The sequence below is a fragment of the Camelus ferus genome, chromosome 16 (assembly GCF_009834535.1).
Source record: "Camelus ferus isolate YT-003-E chromosome 16, BCGSAC_Cfer_1.0, whole genome shotgun sequence".
Lineage (NCBI taxonomy): Eukaryota > Metazoa > Chordata > Mammalia > Artiodactyla > Camelidae > Camelus > Camelus ferus.
Genome location: NC_045711.1, coordinates 33889070 through 33906960, shown reverse-complemented (window position 1 = coordinate 33906960; position 17891 = coordinate 33889070). Strand labels below are relative to the sequence as shown.

Here is a 17891-nt window from a genome sequence, read left to right as displayed (position 1 = left end):
TATTTTTGTCCAGAGTAGTGTGCTAGACTGAAAAGGGATCATGGACTTGTCTTCTTCCTTCATCACCTCACTTTCATAAGATTGAGAAGCTGGAGTATATGAAAAACTAATCCTAACTTAGTACTCTTCTTCTGGGTTAAAAAAAAAAGTCTGCTTTCATCTTCCAGGAAGCAAGTGTGTTCCCTTTACTCACCACTACTCCCTTGTTTCTGAAGATTGTAGTCTTTCTTTGGAAAGCAGTGCCAGTGGAGTGGATATGTCAAAAAAGAAGACACAAAAGGACATCTGCCATTTTTTCAAGTTGAACTAGAGCTTGTGTTTCTGATCTGGAGGGACAGGGGGAATGACCTCTGCTGTTCATAGCTTTTTTCAGGCAGGCATGGACCATTCATTGAGTTTTTCCATGTTAGTGAGATGTTGGGTAATGCTGCATCAGAAGCTGCTAGCCAGGTGCTGTTTTAAACCTGAACACAAAATTGTTAGTGTTAGTAACCAAATTTAGAGTTCCTAAGATTTTAAATGAGCTGCCAGAGATTGATTATAGATTTCAAGGGAATGCTAATCTTCCAAAGGTAGATTGAATTTCACAGAAACATTACTAATTTTTGGCTTGCAGAGTTTTAAGTATGAATTAGTCACATTTATCCAAATATGCTTGTACTTTGCCTTTGGTAACGTCCATAGAACTCTCGGACTCTATTAGAAGAACTAATAGAAATTGTGTTTATGAGGAGAGTAGAAATGTGGGGGTGGAAGCTGTTGTACGCTGGTCACTTTGAAATGAAAGCTGAAAAGTCTCAAAAATTGAGTGTGCTGTAATATCTTCCATTTGTGCTTTTTACTGTTTCAGGAATACATGTATCATGTAATTGGGAAATACTAGCTTTTTTCCATAATTCAAGCAAGTTATTATAAAATATTATTTATTTGCTAAAAGAGTAGATATCTTTTGTTTAATGCAAGAACAAATTCAGGAGTTGCAAGTCAAAATTGACCTTGGGTTAGTGGTTCTTTCCTTCTCTGTTATTGTAGGAGGCTTGAATTTTTCAAAGTATTTAGCCCATCCTTCTGACCACAGCTAAATTAACTGTGTATTTACATTCTGGTGTTCTTGAACCAAGACCTTGTATTCAACTTGTTTGTTAGTTCTGTCTTATGTGGGCATGGGTGTGCCTAGCTTCTCTGGTAAGAAATATTTATGTAAATCCATGTCTCTTTTTCTTTGGAAACAAGAACAGAAAAACAAAGACCAGTTTTAAAATAAAGAACATTTTTTTTTAAATTCTGTAATTTTTTGGTAAGTTCTTAATCACCCTTTGTATGAATTTTAAACATCTCATTCATTATGTTTTTTATTTCATGACAGTTTAAGCATATGTGATATACTAAATTCACCTGTAACTGGCTTTTGGGAGGAGTAAAATATGATCAGTAGGAAAACATGCCACTTCTAGTAACAGAATTCATCTTTAATAAATGATAAGTTTATTAAAAATCAAGGAGTGAAGTATTTACCTTCTTTTTTAAAAAGACAGTTACTCTTACCTCTTGGCACCTTAGTTTTTCTTTTAATTGAACAACAGAAATGATTTTCCGACTTTGTAAACTGCTTTTGTATTAATCTGGCTTCCTTGGAGCTAATTAAAAAGTTTTTTTTTCCATTGAAGGCCAACTGTGATTTGAGACGGCAGATTGATGAACAGCAAAAGATGCTAGAGAAATACAAAGAACGATTAAATCGATGTGTGACAATGAGCAAGAAACTCCTTATAGAAAAAGTAAGTGACTAATGGTGGCCTGAACTCTATCCCAAGATGCTTAGTGTGTGTCATTGTTGTGGCTTCTTACTCTTTACCTTAGATGAACATACTTCAGAGTAGTACTTTTGCTTCTTAAGAAAAGACATCTTGGGGGAGGGTATAGCTCAAGTGGTAGAATGCGTGCTTAGCATGCATGAGGTCCTGGGTTCAAGCCCTAGTACCTCCTCTAAAAAATCAATAAACTTAGTTATCCCCCCCAAATAACTAATTCAATAATAAATAAAAAATAAAAAATAAAAAAAAAAGAAAAGACGTCTAATGATATGACAATTAGAATTCTTTCTTACATGGACATTGAACCAAGCATTCAGAGTGATAATTTTGGGTTTGTTTTCTGATTGTGCGTCGCTTTGAGTGTGATGTTGCTTGGACAAGCGCAGCTTGTCCTAGTTGAGAATGTTCAGGGTATTGCTCTCCTAAATTCTTACATTCATCCTATTAATTAAAGTGCATATCTTGTTACTATTACAAACATTTTATTTCCATTTCTGAGATGGTGTTTGGAGTAACATATATATAATAATGTGATAATTAAGTTGGCATATACTTTCATATGAATACTTTAATTGGATGATGTTTCCTTTATTATAGTTAATGATTAGTTGCAACTTAGTAACTGTTTCTTGGAAGTTTTTTTAAAAAATGACATTCCCCAGTACTTATTTATCTCTTAGTGAAGGTTTTAAGATGGCAGTACTTTTTAATGAAATCATTACAAGCTAGAAGTTTGAGACAGACTAGTGGTTTCTTTTGCTGAAATATTTGAAATGCTGTTAAAAAGACAGGCAACAGTGATAAAAGTGAAGTAAGTTATTTTATTGCTGTCAAAGATACTGAGGAGAATTTTGCTTCATCTCTTAATCTTAATTTTATAGAAAGGAAACCACTTTTTTCCATTTTTATGACAGAAGTAATAAAGTATGTGTTAATACAGAATATTCATTTAAAATTTTAGGTTACTTCCTAAAGTCGATGTAGATTTAGCCAGTTGTACTAAACTTTGAATAGTGTAGTAGAAAAAAAATAAACATAATGCTGTATCTGAGTTCTCATAGAACAATAAAATTATTTTCTATTTGTCCCTCTAAGTCAAAACAAGAGAAGATGGCATGTAGAGATAAAAGCATGCAAGATCGCTTGAGGTTGGGCCACTTTACCACTGTCCGACACGGGGCCTCGTTCACTGAACAGTGGACAGACGGTTATGCTTTCCAGAACCTTATAAAGTAAGTGAAATGTAATGATTAAATTGAGAATTGAAAAGTTGGTTTGGATTTTTACAAAAGTTTTTGTAATTGTAATCATTAATAATCTTAGTACTGGTAGTCATCTTTTCATTCAGTTTTTGTCACCATGTGTGTAAAGAAATACAGGGAATGAGTTGAAGTCCTAGGAAAAAATGACACAAGTAACAGAGGATAGAAAACAAGTTGCACCTTGAAGCTTAAAAGGTTCAAAATTGGCAAAACTAAGGAAGAAAAATCTGGAGCTTGACTCAGTATCCTTTTCATTATGTAATGGATTTTCATGAAGAATCAGCTGAGCATTTATTCTGGGCCCAAAGGAAAATGAAACAAGCAAAGACCCAAGGAAGAATTTCCTGAGTTAGGTATAAAACAAAATAAAGCACTGGAAGAACCTTATAGGACATGTCCCTGATGCTCTTGAAGGGGACAGTATCCAGTCATCAGAGATGGTCACCTCTTTGAAGGCAAGGACTGAGCCAGCGGTCAGGCTGTAGACTAGCTCCACTGTCTGTGCCTGTCAGCAACTTGGAATCTTGAGCACTTTTTCACTTTATTATAACTTTGGTTTGAAACATTCAAATATTTACTCCAAGGAGGGAATTGACATTTAAAATTCTAAAATTTCAACTATGTAAATAGCTAATATTAGCTTAGGAGTTGAAGTATCTTCAGGTTGTAGTACCCTTTGGTCTGTCTTTCTTTCTTTCTTTCTTTCTTTCTTTCTTTCTTTCTTTCTTTCTTTCTTTCTTTCTTTCTTTCTTTCTTTCTTTCTTCCTTCCTTCCTTCCTTCCTTCCTTCCTTCCTTCCTTCCTTCCTTCCTTTCTTCCTTCTTTTCTTTTCTTTTCTTTTCTCTCAAATTTTTATTGAAGTATAGTTGATTTACAATGTGTTATATTTATTTTGATTGTTAGATCATTTCCATCTGAGACTGGGTTGGGGGGGTGACACATTGTATTTTTAATCATGGGCTCTCAAACTGATCTGTAGATCACTGTGACTTGAAGGGTTCCGTAGACTGCCTTTCCTACCTTTTTTTTCTTGCCGAAATAACTTACTGAGCATTGATTTGAAAGGGTGGAACTACTTTTGAATAGTAGTGAAACATAAATAATAACAGATTTATGCCTGAAAGAAAAGTACATATACTGATGTTATTAATAATGCTTTGTTAAAACTAACCTCTGGTCAGTGCTTTATATGTGATCCTTTAACCTCCAACTTGGTTTAGGTGTATTTTTGCCTCATAGATATACCTCACGTATGCATATTTTGGTGTGATAAGAGGCTATCAGTTAGAGATACGGTACCCTGGAAGAAAAAAGTCTTTTGAATTAGGTCACATACCAGAGGCTCAGAGCTGCGTCCATTCTGAGCTCTAAGCATAGGTGGCTGGGTACTTAGCAGAATTGCACCAGGGCAGTGTAAATGGCTGCTGCACGGGGAGCATGATGCCTATTGCATAACACCCTGACCAAGATGTGCAAATTGCCCTGGAAGTGACACACCACCCAGTTTTGCTGGAATGGGACAGAAAGTGAAACTTGTATCCCTGGTTGCTGGTCAGAGCTTCCTAAGCTCAGACTGGGTCCCACATGTGATTGTGTCAACCAGCCCTTGACAACGGTTACTCCTCAGATGGCAGTTTTTAAAATGTCTGCAGACTTAGTTAGGCATAAAAGGTTAGTGGATTTGTATAGAGATATAAAATGTAATTACTTTTAAGAAGTGATTACAGTTTTTGCTGATAGTAGCAGTGTTTTTTTCTTTTTTTCTGTAAGTAGCCTGATGCCCAGAAGGTTCTAGAAGTCTTATGTAGTAAAAGTACAAAATGATGACTTTGCTGTAGAGCCATCAGACCAGAGAAATTGGGACTATCTAAATGAGACCCATAACCAGGATTCTTTCTTCTAAGTGGATAGCATGTTTTCATGGTTTTAAGTCATGTAAATTGAAGAATATCCATCCCGTCTCTTGAGAAGCTGTTTCTGGCTGATATCTATTAATTATAGGTATAATATTTTATAAAGTTTTACTTTAATAAATTAATTCCCTTTCTTAATTGTAATGCAGAAATTGAAGTTCTTTAGTTGTAAAAGACTGTATCTGATATCCTCACAGATAATAGTAACCTGTGTATAAGAAACTCCACAACATAATTTGGTGTGTAAGGTAGCTGAAGCAGTACTAGGTTTTATAGGAAGAGACAAACCTCAAGACATTAAAAAAATTAATCAGATGATCAAAAATATAGTCTCAGCAGGAGCTTCAACACAGTTCTTTTATTCTCACTTTGTTCCTTGCTTTTTTTTGAGTGATCTTTTTAAGCCCCTAAAACAGAAGATTTGTATCTAATAGGGAGATCATATCAGATTTGTAATATTTTTTTTTTAGCCAGGTTAGTCATTTTTCCTGGTAATTTTGAACCTGTTGAAAAAGTAGCTTATTTTACAGTTCTGAGAAAGTAGTGACGTTAAATTCCGTTGTTATTCAGTATACAGTTTTTTATTTAAATAAGTCTCAAAGCCTCAGATAGTCAATGATAAGGCAATAAAAAAATTCTTTATGAAGATTTTCTTTCTATTGCAATAGGCAACATTAAAGTAATGGGATTTGACCTGTATACAAAACTGTGGTCGTTTAAGATGTGGATGATCAGAGGGAATAAATTAAACTTTATAGCTTGTAATGCTAGTCCATGTATTTAGTCTGATGTGTAAGGAATTATAGAATCCCATTTTAACGTGATTTCTTGTGAACCATCTGATTCTTGGTCACATGATCCATAAAATGAGTGACAACTCTTTTTGTTGATTCAATAAATGTCAGATCTCCCTTGAGTAGTACATACCATTTCACAGTTCCCAGTAGACACAGAACATATGAATCTTTAAAAATTCTTATCTGAGGTATTCGGACACTATCTGTAGATCACCACTAAAATTTTTTTGGCTAAAATAATGTCTGAAAATATGTATATTTCAATACCTCTCCATTCTTTGGTGTTCTCTGGCTTGTGGCAGCATCTTCACAGTGTGTTCCCCCGTATGTCTTTGTGTCTTCTTTTCTTATGAGGACACTTTCTTATGAGGACACCCACCCTACTCCAGTATGATCTTATTTTAACAAATTATGTCTTCAATGACCCCATTTGCAAAGGTCATAATCTGAGATACTGGGGGTTAGGACTTTTAATGTATCTTTTTGGGTGATGCAGTTCAACTGATAATGGTACCTACAGCTGATTGTCTTGTTTTCTTTTACAGGTAATGGCTTTTTAAATAGAGTTACTTAGATTTGAGTGAAGTAAATGTATCAGATCATTAATACTATTGTAAAAGATGGTAGAAAAAGTCTTTCCATGGGTGATGAAGGGTGAGCATTCTCTAAAATTGATGCAGTGCAAGAAATATTTAAGAGTCAGCTGTTTAAAAGACACTGTCATATGTGTTGGAGATATGAGAGTTGATAAGACATTGTTCTTGTTCCAAGAGAAGTTAAAGTATGATTAAGTCAATAAACTGTGTTTTCCCAAAATAAACCTAAATGAAGTATCACTGATAGACTATTTTTAGATGACTTTTATTTATAAGTATAAATAGCTAAATAGTTTCAAGAACATCCAGGATTAATGTAGGAATCCTTATCATATGTAACGTTGATCTCTGGTGCATCAGTTTTCAGGTCCAAGCAAGCGCTCTCATTTTCAGAATATACAGTTTAAAGATGTCTCCAGAGGCATTTTGGCACAAGAGCACCCTGTGTTTATGGTTTATATATGATGGTTGTGGGGCTCCTTTCTTTGTGAATTTGGGAATTAAATGAATGGATTCTCCCTGAAAACTATAAGAAATCAGTTTTATTTTATATTTAATAAGGATAGTTGCTAAAATTTCAATCTTCCAAAGCAGTTAGTCTTCAAAGACAAAATGTTGTGGCACACCACTAGCATACTGTAGTTTATAGTTAAACTGTATATTGTATGGTTATCTTCAGAGAATTCAGAGTGCGTTGACATCATGGCCCTGAAAGAGTAGAAACAAACTAAAGATATTTTATCAATTTTTTGATTGGGAAACTCATATTTAGAGAAGATAAATGTTTTCCTCGAGAACACTCATTGAGTGAGAAGGAAGATTGTGATTTTACCTAAGAATTCTGTACCTCAATCCAGAATTCTTTCAAGCTATGAATTATTTATATACATATATTTTGGAGGAAAAGGCATGTCTCTAATGATAGTTAAAAGATTTTTTTCAGACAAGCAGACAACTCTTGAATTAAAATGTCCACTTTGCTCTTAAACTGACATCTAATCAGTGAGTCAGCTCCTCTTAAAGCCAAGAGAATTGTATTAGATGAATAGATATTTATTTGCAGTGTTTTGATTAGGTTAACCTTGCTAACACTTAATTGCCCTTATAGATAATGGCAGCATAAATTGTATGATGGGCATCTTGTTTTTTCTGGTTGCCATTCTTCTGAGAAAGATATACTGAATCTGGAAAAAGTCTAGAGACTGTTGACTATAGTGTTCAGGGAAGAGGGTGGAATAGATTTCATTTGAGAATATAGATTTGAAAAATTAGATTCTATCATTCTAAAAAAGTAAAAGTTGGATCAAGAAAAGGAGATGGGGGAAAAGACATGGTAGACAGAGAAGGAGAAGGGAGCTAGCATTTGACTGTCAAGTCAACTGTGATACATGATTTAAAGATTGTAGTCTATTAAGTGGTTAATCTCCAATCTTGGTATATTTTTATGTACCAAGTCTATAAACCTTAGTGTCTGTCAGGTATCAGTATATATGAGAGAAAGTGGATTACTTATATGGGTATTTTTATTGACTCCTAGTTTGTAAACTAGTTTATTATAGAAAAATGCAGCATCATATTTGAAAATACTCTATATCTTATTCAGAAATACATTCCCAATGACAATGGTATTAGATGTTGCAAGTCTTTATATATGTTTTTTATTAATTCATTTTAAGTACTGTTTCTTAAGGAGTTTTTTACTAGTTGAAGGGCTTCATTTTACTTTCTCTAAATGTACATAATTGTTCTTAAAAAACTTAGTGTAGGTTTCACCATATCAGTGACTGGTTGGTAACAGTTCACTTAGACTAAAATAAATGAAGACCTTTTTCCACTTTGTTTAGCATCATTCAAATTTTGGTATCTTTCTAGGTAGAATTTGAGGAAATGTTACTCCAAATAAAAAGACACTTGGGATCTTTTATACCTTTTTTCTTATGTAAATACAGTTCTTTACTTTAATGGGTTAATTACCAGAGAGTTGTTTTCTAACTGTTAAAAAGGAATCAGCAATTTTTTTCCTTTTGAGTTAGAAAATAAGGTCACAGTAGAAATTTGAGATTTTTCCTTCCTGCCCACATTCCTATTCTGAGAATAATCATAACTGGTGTCTTAAAGCACGAACTCATTCCAAAAAATCGTTCTTTCACCATATATTTGGCCCTTCCAACCTGAAGTTAAAATCAAATCTCTCCTTACTTAAAGGGGCTTATTTTTTCTGAAGTCTATAAGATATACAGTCTATCAAATATAAAGATATTTGTGTTTATTCTATACCCATCTTAAAGAACTTTTGACCTTCTTCCTCTATGCAACATCTTTTGTATCTCTAGGCAACAGGAAAGGATAAATTCACAGAGAGAAGAGATAGAAAGACAACGAAAAATGTTAGCAAAGCGGAAACCTCCTGCCATGGGACAGGCCCCTCCAGCAACCAATGAGCAGAAACAGAGGAAAAGCAAGACCAACGGAGCTGAGAATGAAACGTATGTTCTGTACTGATGTGAACTGTGAGATTCTACATTCTCCTCTGAAATACAAATGTCTTTTTGAGTGCACTGGAAAAAAACGATAAATTATGGAGATTTCTGGAGCTTAAGCTTTCTTTTTAGTTACATTAATGGATTTGCTTAACTCATATAAAAACCCTATAAAATTAACTCATTTTCTTAGTCCTGATCTTCTTCAGGGAGTTTCAGATAAGAGGTAGAAATAATGACATTTAAGTTGATATCATGGTCTTTGGTCACTCTTAAAACAAAAGTAATGTCATTAGGTATTCAAATAATATAATTGCTGATGTGCAGTTTTAGGTTATGATACATTGGTATCATCTTATGGGGATTACCTGGCTACCGTTTCAGACTCAAGAATGCAACTGAAGAGTGCTCTTCAGTGGTCTAAAGAGCACTTAGTTAACAGCCACAAGTTTAGGCGTAACCTCAGGTAAGTTAGACACTACTTTAGGAAAAGGATGTTTTCCCAGTAAGCCAGTTCTTAACATTCCCAGTATTTTTTCCTGGTCTGGGGACCTAAGGAAAACACCAGTATCTTAAATTGCAGTGTAGCCATCTTTTTCACTGCCAGTCAGCAGTTACTCCATAGCTACCATGCATAGGAGGAATAGAATGCTTAGAGCACAGGTGCCTTCCTTTTTCACCCCAACCCCGTGTCAAATTTCTTTAATTGATTTTTGAATCCTTGACCACTAAGAAAATCTTCCACTGGGAAAGGAGTTGGTAAGCTTTTTTTCTAATGGGCCGAATAATAAATACTTTAGGCTTTGCACTCTTGAGGTTCTCTGTTGCAACTACTCAGCTCTACTGTTGTAGCTTGAAAGCAGCCATAGACAGTACATCAATGAATGAGCGTAGCTGTGTTCCAGTAAAACTTTATTTACGGAAACAGACTGTGAGCTCAATGGCCCACAGGTTATAGTTTGCCAACGAGGCACGACTGCTAAACAGGATTGGCATGAAACCTGTATGTTACTCACCTATTTAAAATATCTCTTATGCATACCCTGAAGATATTTAAGCCATCACCTCTATCTTCAAGAGGCTTTCAAATTAAAAAGGGAAAAAAGACCTACAGATAATAGTGTAAAAAATCTCTATAAAGAATTGATGGTAGCTGCGAAGTCAGGTTCCGAATTGGATGTTTGAAATCTAAAATATTTTTTTCATAGAAATAGTCATTGGTATTGTAATCAGTATATTTATAGTGGCTACACTGGTTTTTTTTCAAGGGAAAAAGAAATATTGTAAAGCTGTGATTGTGGGATTTATTAGTACCACGCTCTAACCATCTGAGCTAACTGGTCACCCCTGTGTGATTGTGGGATTTAAAGAGAGCCACAAATAAGGGATAATGATACTGTGTAATTTATTGACTAATATGTCTTTTGCCTTTAATGTTTTCATATTAGTTCACAAAAACAAATTAACCCTTAATCCACCTCAAGTATAATAATACTTACATTACACCATTATTAAAAGTTCATGACATCCCAGAAATGTATCTTTCTTCATTCCAGTGAGAAAGATGGCTTAACACCAGTCCTCACCCCATACATACCTGTTGTGTTGGGGAGCCTTTTCCTTGACATTCATTTAGTAAGTCTCTGTTAAATGCTTATTATGTATTTGGCCCTGTTCTGGACACTAGGGATGCAGAGCTGAAGGATACAACCCAGCCTTAGGAGCTCACAGTTTCTCTAGGGAAAATGAGCAGATGAATAAACTAATAATTACTTTAAGTATAGTGATAAAAGTATGCACAGTGAGTAAATTTGGAAAACATCTTCACTCTGAGTATTTTAAAACTAGATTCTAAGAAAAAATATTTCCTTTCAAAAAGTCCAAGTAGGAGCCCATATTTGAAGAATTCTTTAGGCAAATGCTGTACACATTAATCTGATTATTTTCTCTTTCCTGGCTCCTGTATTTAGTTTGTGAAGGGACTCTCCTTCCAGTATTACTTGACAATTATTTAATGCTACTGCATAAGACCGTTGGCTTAGGAGTGATAAAGCAGGCACAGGTTGTTTTTTTGCTGTAGAATAATAATTAGAATTCAGTCTAGGCCAGTAGTGTGTCAGTAAGCAGTTGCCATCTGGAGTCCTGTGTAAAATCCAAGCTGGAAGGCTGTGAGTCCAGTCTTTAATTACAGTATGTGACTTGGCTCATTCCTTTGGCTAGAAGGCAGAAGCAGTCCTCTGGAGTCTTGGAGTGAGTTACATTATCCTTTCCTGGTACTGAACCTATTTCAGGCAGAGAGAATTCTTAGCTGTGATTTTTCATTTCTTCCTTTTTTACTTGTGTGATGTGGAGTAATGGATGTAAATATTTCTGCAACTATGAAAAGATAGGTGAAACAGCCCTAGTGGGTGTATTTTTCTTGTTATTTTAATTTTCTTTTAGTCAGACCTCAAAAGGCTCTATTTTGTGGCCCTTCCTGGTTGATAGGATAGCTGTTCCTTCTTTCTCTTGCTATTTAGAAAAAACTTTGAAATACATGTGTGTGCTTCTAGAATGTGAAGAGGTTTAAGATGGAGGAGTAAGATAAATCACTTCTTACATGTTCATTTTTGAGATAAGAGGATGCAGTTGAGGTTAGGTGGAACATGAAGTGAGTGATGACCCATCAAGTCAGTCCTGTGAGAACTGAGAACTGTTATATAGAATTTTACATATTATTTCTCTTCACATTCTCGTTTTAATAGTCACAACAGCTTTTTAAGATAAGTGTCATTACTTGCTGCATTTTTAGGAAACTGAGATTAAAGTTGCTTGCCCAAGGTCACATGGCCTGAGTTGTACTTTGAACCCTGGTCCTCAGACTCCAAATCCTGGACTCTTTCTTTTCTTTAATTTTATTTTTTATTGAAGTGATTTACAATGTTAGCTTCAGATATACAGCAAAGCAATTCAGTTATACGTGTACATACTTAGATACATATATATTTTTTTCAGATTGTTTTCCATTATAGCTTATTACAAGAAATTGAATATAGTTCCCTGTACTGTACAGTAGATCCTTGTTTATCTGTTTTATATATAGCAATGTGTATCTGTTAATCCCAAACTCCTAATTTATTTCCATCCCCCCTTTCCCCTTTGGTAACCATAGTTTGTTTTCTATATCTGTGAGTCTATTTCTGGTTTGTAAATAAAATTCAGACATATATAATATATATACACACAGACACACATTTTTAGATTCCACATATAAATGATACATGATATTTGTCTTTGTCTGGCATACTTCATTTAATGTGATAATCTCTAGGTCCACCCATGTTGTTGCAAATGGCATTATTTCATTCTTTTTTTATGGCTGAGTAATAGTCCATTGTATATATACATCACATCTTCTTTATCCATTCATCTGTCAATGGACATTTAGGTTGTTTCCATGTCTTGGCTATTGTAAACAGTGCTGCTATGAAGCTGGACTCTTCCTGCTATGTTGTTCTTCTCTTAATATCAAGATCAGAGAGTTATCAAAAATAATAAAATACATTGGCTTACTATTTTCCCCTTTAAAAAAACCTTAAGACATATAATTTTTGGTTGTCTCTTCTAATGGATTTTCATCTGAGTAAGGTATGAGATAAAACTCGTTTCATAAGGAGTGTAAAAATATAGCTCATTAATTTTTCTCATTTTTTACAAATTCGACTTCTGGCTTTGAATTCCTTCCTTCACATCACATCTGATAAATCATAGAAGTTTTTCTCTCGTCAAAAGACTGCAGGATAATCTGTCTTTTGGTCATTTTAACTACGAGATTCAGTGTACTGTATAACATGCTTTGGCATTAAGCACACTATGATTTCAAATAATTTACTGAAATTTCTGTCATTATTTTCCAGGTTAACTTTAGCAGAATACCATGAACAAGAAGAAATCTTCAAACTCAGATTAGGTCATCTTAAAAAGGTAAGTATGATGAGAAAATCTGTCTGGAGAAAAACAATTTTTAGTCTACATTTGTTGTTGAAGCTATTTGGTCATTTGGGCAAATTAATAGCTTCATATATCTGCAAGAATCTTCAATAGGTACTTTCACTATTACACCTAGTCTTCTAATAGTGGAGCTCTGATCTTTCAATTTTCAAGTCAACTGCAGCCACGCAGTGAGAGTGCTTTTCCCACTAATGACGTAACCAGTAGATAATTCTGTATACCTCATAAGGCTTCACAAGTGATTATCTTTTTGGCAAAAATTAAATGTAAAAATAAGAGCAGATGGTGCTGAAATTGATATTTAACTTATTATGATATTTTAAATCACATAGCAGCTCTTACCTCTTGCCTGAACTAAGAAGAGCCATATTGTAACACAAAGGCACCTACAGAATTTGTTATTGACAGTGTTCACAAGGGTATCTTAGATATAGATGGCTCATGTCTTTAATTCAGCAGCCTATACATTTTTGGTGTTTATTGCTTATCTTGAAGATGGTCAGTAAGCATTCAATAAACTGCTATTTATGTGTGTGTGTGTGTGTGTGTGTCTCCCTCCCGCCTCCCCCAGTAGGTTCTCAGATCTTGTTAAGTCAGTAGAACTTAAGGCACCAAGTGTAATCCACACTTAGAGAACAGAACCCAATAGAGAACCTGGTTTTTGTTTAAAAAAGAAAAAAGTGCATGCCTATACGTATAAACGCAAAACAAACGTTTCTGGAAACTAACGCAAGAAACTTAAGTGTATATATCTGGGGAATGGGCATGGAGAAGAGAAAGGGGGTGGCAGAGGACTTTCATTTTTCCTGCTATACTTCTCTGTGTGGTTTGAATTTTATTTATTATTTTGCTTTGGGGTTTTTTTATGATTAGAATTCTGGTTCTTAAAAAAAAAATCTTTTTCAGTGCAAAACATCTTCCTTTAGCTTTTCATAAGAGAAGTGTCTGCTTTTGTTTTTGAAATGAGATTCTGAAAACGTAAAATTTCCTGTGTTCTGAGTTGGTTTTTTGTCTTTTCATTTTAGGAAGAAGCAGAGATCCAGGCAGAGCTGGAAAGGCTAGAAAGGGTTAGAAATCTACATATCAGGGAACTAAAAAGGATACATAATGAAGATAATTCACAGTAAGCAAGTTGGGGGTATGTTGGGTTGGAGATTGCTGAGCACTTTCTAGCATGAATCGAATGGTCTAGAATGATATTTTTGCTTAATGTAAATTTGGTATATGATTCCATAGTGTGCTTAGCGCTATTATAGTATGTAATACAGTTTTAGGAACAGAATTATGATTTGTGTTAGTTTAAATATATGTAAATATATTAGGTTTATATATTAAATATATATCTATGCATACAGTATAGCAGTTTTACACAAGTAGAGGTTACTAAAGCAATATGCTTTGTAGTCACAAATGGTTTGGTTGTAGTGTATGTTCAGATTTACCTACAGAGCCTTATTAGGGTGAAGCGAAGGGTGACAGTATGGTGTTGTGGAAAGATCACTGGGTTGAGATGACAGTTTCTCAGTGACCTTTACGGGCCATTCAAATGTTGAGATGTTTAAGAAAAACTTTTAAGTTCAGCACAGTAAATAATGATAAATGTTCACCTTTGTTTATAACTCATTTAAGGGGTTGAAACTATGAAAAGTAGATTGCAAGTGGGAAATGGCTTCTATCCATAATCTGTTCTTTCCCACATTTTTCTGACTCTGAAACATGATTTTATTTTTGACATAGCTACAGCTTGTGTATTTTTGGCCAGTATGAGCCCTGGACTTTCCTTTCTGTAAAGTGGCAGGCAACAACAGTTCCCATTACTGAGCACTATGTGTCAGGCAGGGTGCTAAATGTCCTTATGTTGTGTCACTTAATCATCACAATAATCAAATGAGATAGGTCATCTTCAATAAATAGATCTGGAAACTGGCTTAGACAAATTAACTTGACCAGGGACCAGGGACTAGTGTGACCAAACAAAGAGTTGATATGTGGATCTGACTCCCAAGCTAACCACAATGCAGAAATGTCACCTCTCTCCACAGGCATGCCATTCTCTCTCCACAGGCATGCCATTCTCTCAAAATCAAAATAAAGTAATTTCAGGATTATTAGTGGGGCTGTTTAAGATCAGGAACTAGGCAGAAATATTTTTCAAGTTATTTTTGCCAGAAACTCTAATTTCTTTGTCTTATTGTTAGAAAATGATACAAGGTGGACTCCTATATGGGGAAAACATTTATATCACGAAGACTTAACATCTTAAAGAGAAAACACGTAGAACATGTGACTCATAATGAAATCTTTTTAAAGGCCAAAAATCTTAGAATTTTAGTTTATGTAGTTCTGTAATGGCAGAAGCATGTGGTTCTTGAATGGTTTGGAGGAACCAAGTAGCGCAGTTTGAAAATCTCTGTTCTAGTGTATAGTTTGCCCCCCACAGTTTATAGCAGAGCAGAAAGGGAGGGAGGTCAACAAATGTCACTAGTCTAATTGTGGCTATGCTGAGGCTGGCACCCATGGTGCATGACTCTACAGCTAATGCTGTTCATTGTACTTATGCTGTCTCGAAACTATAGAACTTAACTATAGAACATAAAATGCTCAGAATTTGCTGTATTGGTGATCATTGCCAAGCTGTTGGCAGTAGCTGTAATCATGTGTATAACATGTTAGATTTTCTGGGAAACATGGAAAATTGTGTAGTCCTTGACCTCTGGGTGTTATTGTTATATATTCCTGTTTCCACAGATTTAAAGATCATCCAACGCTAAATGACAGATATTTGTTGTTACATCTTTTGGGTAGAGGAGGTTTCAGTGAAGTTTACAAGGTAAGTATGAGGAACTGGGTACAGAGACTGAGGGTTAAATTATTGATTATTATCAACTTGGAGAACATTAAGAATAGTGATAACTGTGGGTTGATAGCTATTGGTTGAAATTCAAAAACTTTAAGAACCTGTACCTTTGGGAGAACTTCTTCCAATAAACTTAAGTAACTAAGCAAAATACAATACTTTACCCTGTTTTCAAGTTTGAAAAGTAAATAATTATAGATTTAAAAAAAAACAGGAAGAGAAAATAACATTCATGTCTGGGTAATGGAATTATGGCGATTTTTATTCTAGTTTTGTACTTTCTGCCCATCTTCATTTGTTAGAAATGAATGTTACATTTAAACAAAATAGATTTGTTAAAATTAATTCTTTGAAAACGTGGTTTTTATTTTTAAAATGTTCTCATTTTCTAAGTCAGCATTTAGTAGCGCTGGCATTCTGAAGGAGTGTCCTGGCTTAGAGTACTTCAGTTGGGCCAGCAAAGTACAGGCTGCTATGCCTCCAGTTGATTTTTCCTAAATGAGGAATTCGGTCTGTTTTAAATGTAACTGCAGATATATCACACATTAACCAGTCACGGCCTCCTTAAACTTCTGTAGATGTTTCTAGCACCTAGCTTTTAAATGCTGAATTGGTTTGTTAAGTGTTCTTTACTGCGTGGCCCTGGTAATTCCCTCTTTCCTAAGGTGTAGCCTTTGCTGTTGTGATTTATGTTATGCCCATATGAATTTTTATATGGGAGATCTTTTGAGTAAAATAATTTTTCATTTCAGATAACAATAAAAACTAGTTGTACTATTTTCCCTTTTTATAATATTTTTCATTGTGGTTATATATATATATATATACACAAATATATATATAAAACATTGGCCATTTTAATTAACCATTTTTTAAGTGTACAATTCAGTGGCATTAAGTACATTCACAGTGTTGTGAAACTGTCATCACTATACATTTCCAGAACTGTATTAATTAGTTTTAGTGTACTGCTGGGTTTGATTTTCTAATATTTTGCTCATATTTTTAGTCTGTGTACATAGTAGGACTGACTCATAGTTGTCTTCTGTGTGCAAGCAGCATTGTCTAGCTCTTGTGTCTTAGTTATCCTAGAACGAGTTGTGAAATTCTCTTCTGTGTTCTGGAATGCTCTGCATTACATAGGAATTGTTGGCTTCCTAAAAGTTTGTTAGAACTGAATCATAAAATCACCTAGGTAGATGTCATTTTAGAGGAAAGCTATTTGACAACCTTTTCGGTTCCTTCTATAAATACTGATCTATTCAGATTTTCTTTCCCTTCTTAATTTGGTTTTGGTAATTCAGTTTTTCTGGAAAATCACTCTGTTTCATCTTGATTTAAAAATATCCATACCTTAGTTATTTCTCTTTTCTTTTGAAATGTTTATTTTTGTTGATAAAATATACTGTTTTATGTTTTCTATTAACTTTTGCTTTCAGTCTTTCCTTCTGCTTTCTTCTTTGTTTTCATTTTTGAACCATATGCTTAATTTATTTTTTATTTTTGGTAATTTTTAAAAATTGTGGTTAAAAAACATGTAACAAATTTATCATTCACTCTTTTAATGTGTACAGTTCAATAGTGTTAGGTATATTCATGTTGTTTTGAAACAGCTCTCTAGAACTTTCTCATCTTGCAAAACCCACTAGCTCTACTCACTAATCAGTAACTCTTTTTCCTCTCTCCCCAGCCACTGGTAGCCACTGTTCTAGTTTCTGGTTTTATGAATTTGATTACTTTTAGATACCTCATATGAGTGGAATCACACAGTGTTTGTCCTTTTGTGATTAATTTGTTTCACTCAGATTAATATTCTCAAAGCATCCACGTTGAAGCATGTGACAGAGTTTCCTTCTTTTTAAGGCTGAATAACCTTCCATTGTATGTATATACTTCATTTTCTTTATCCGTTCATCTGCCAGTGGACATTTGGGTTGCTTCCTCCTCTTGTCTGTTGTAAACAATGCTGCTTTGAACATGCATGTGCAAATATCTCTGAGACTCTGCTTTCAGTTCTTTTGGCTTTATACCCAGAGGTGGGACTGTTCCTTTTTAAAAACCATTAAAATTGGTTCTTGGTGCTTTCCAGTTACCTGTTAGCGATTTCTTCATCCTGTTTTTTTCCTAGTATATTCTTCAAACATTTTAACATTTCTGAGATCTAGATGCTTCTTAGAGTGATG

At 34.5% G+C, this 17891-nt stretch overlaps 1 protein-coding gene across 5 annotated transcripts in view; it reads left to right on the top strand.

The window, feature by feature from the left end:
• The window catches only part of TLK2 (tousled like kinase 2), a 101647-nt gene that overhangs the window by 63321 nt on the left and 20435 nt on the right, over positions 1-17891 (top strand). For all 5 annotated transcript variants that reach the window (XM_032457155.1, XM_032457154.1, XM_032457157.1 and 2 more), the window contains 6 exons: positions 1668-1778; positions 2910-3046; positions 8715-8867; positions 12758-12824; positions 13877-13974; positions 15600-15681. In XM_032457155.1, the coding sequence (XP_032313046.1) occupies positions 1668-1778; positions 2910-3046; positions 8715-8867; positions 12758-12824; positions 13877-13974; positions 15600-15681 (648 nt within the window). The remainder of the gene's footprint in view (positions 1-1667; positions 1779-2909; positions 3047-8714; positions 8868-12757; positions 12825-13876; positions 13975-15599; positions 15682-17891) is intronic.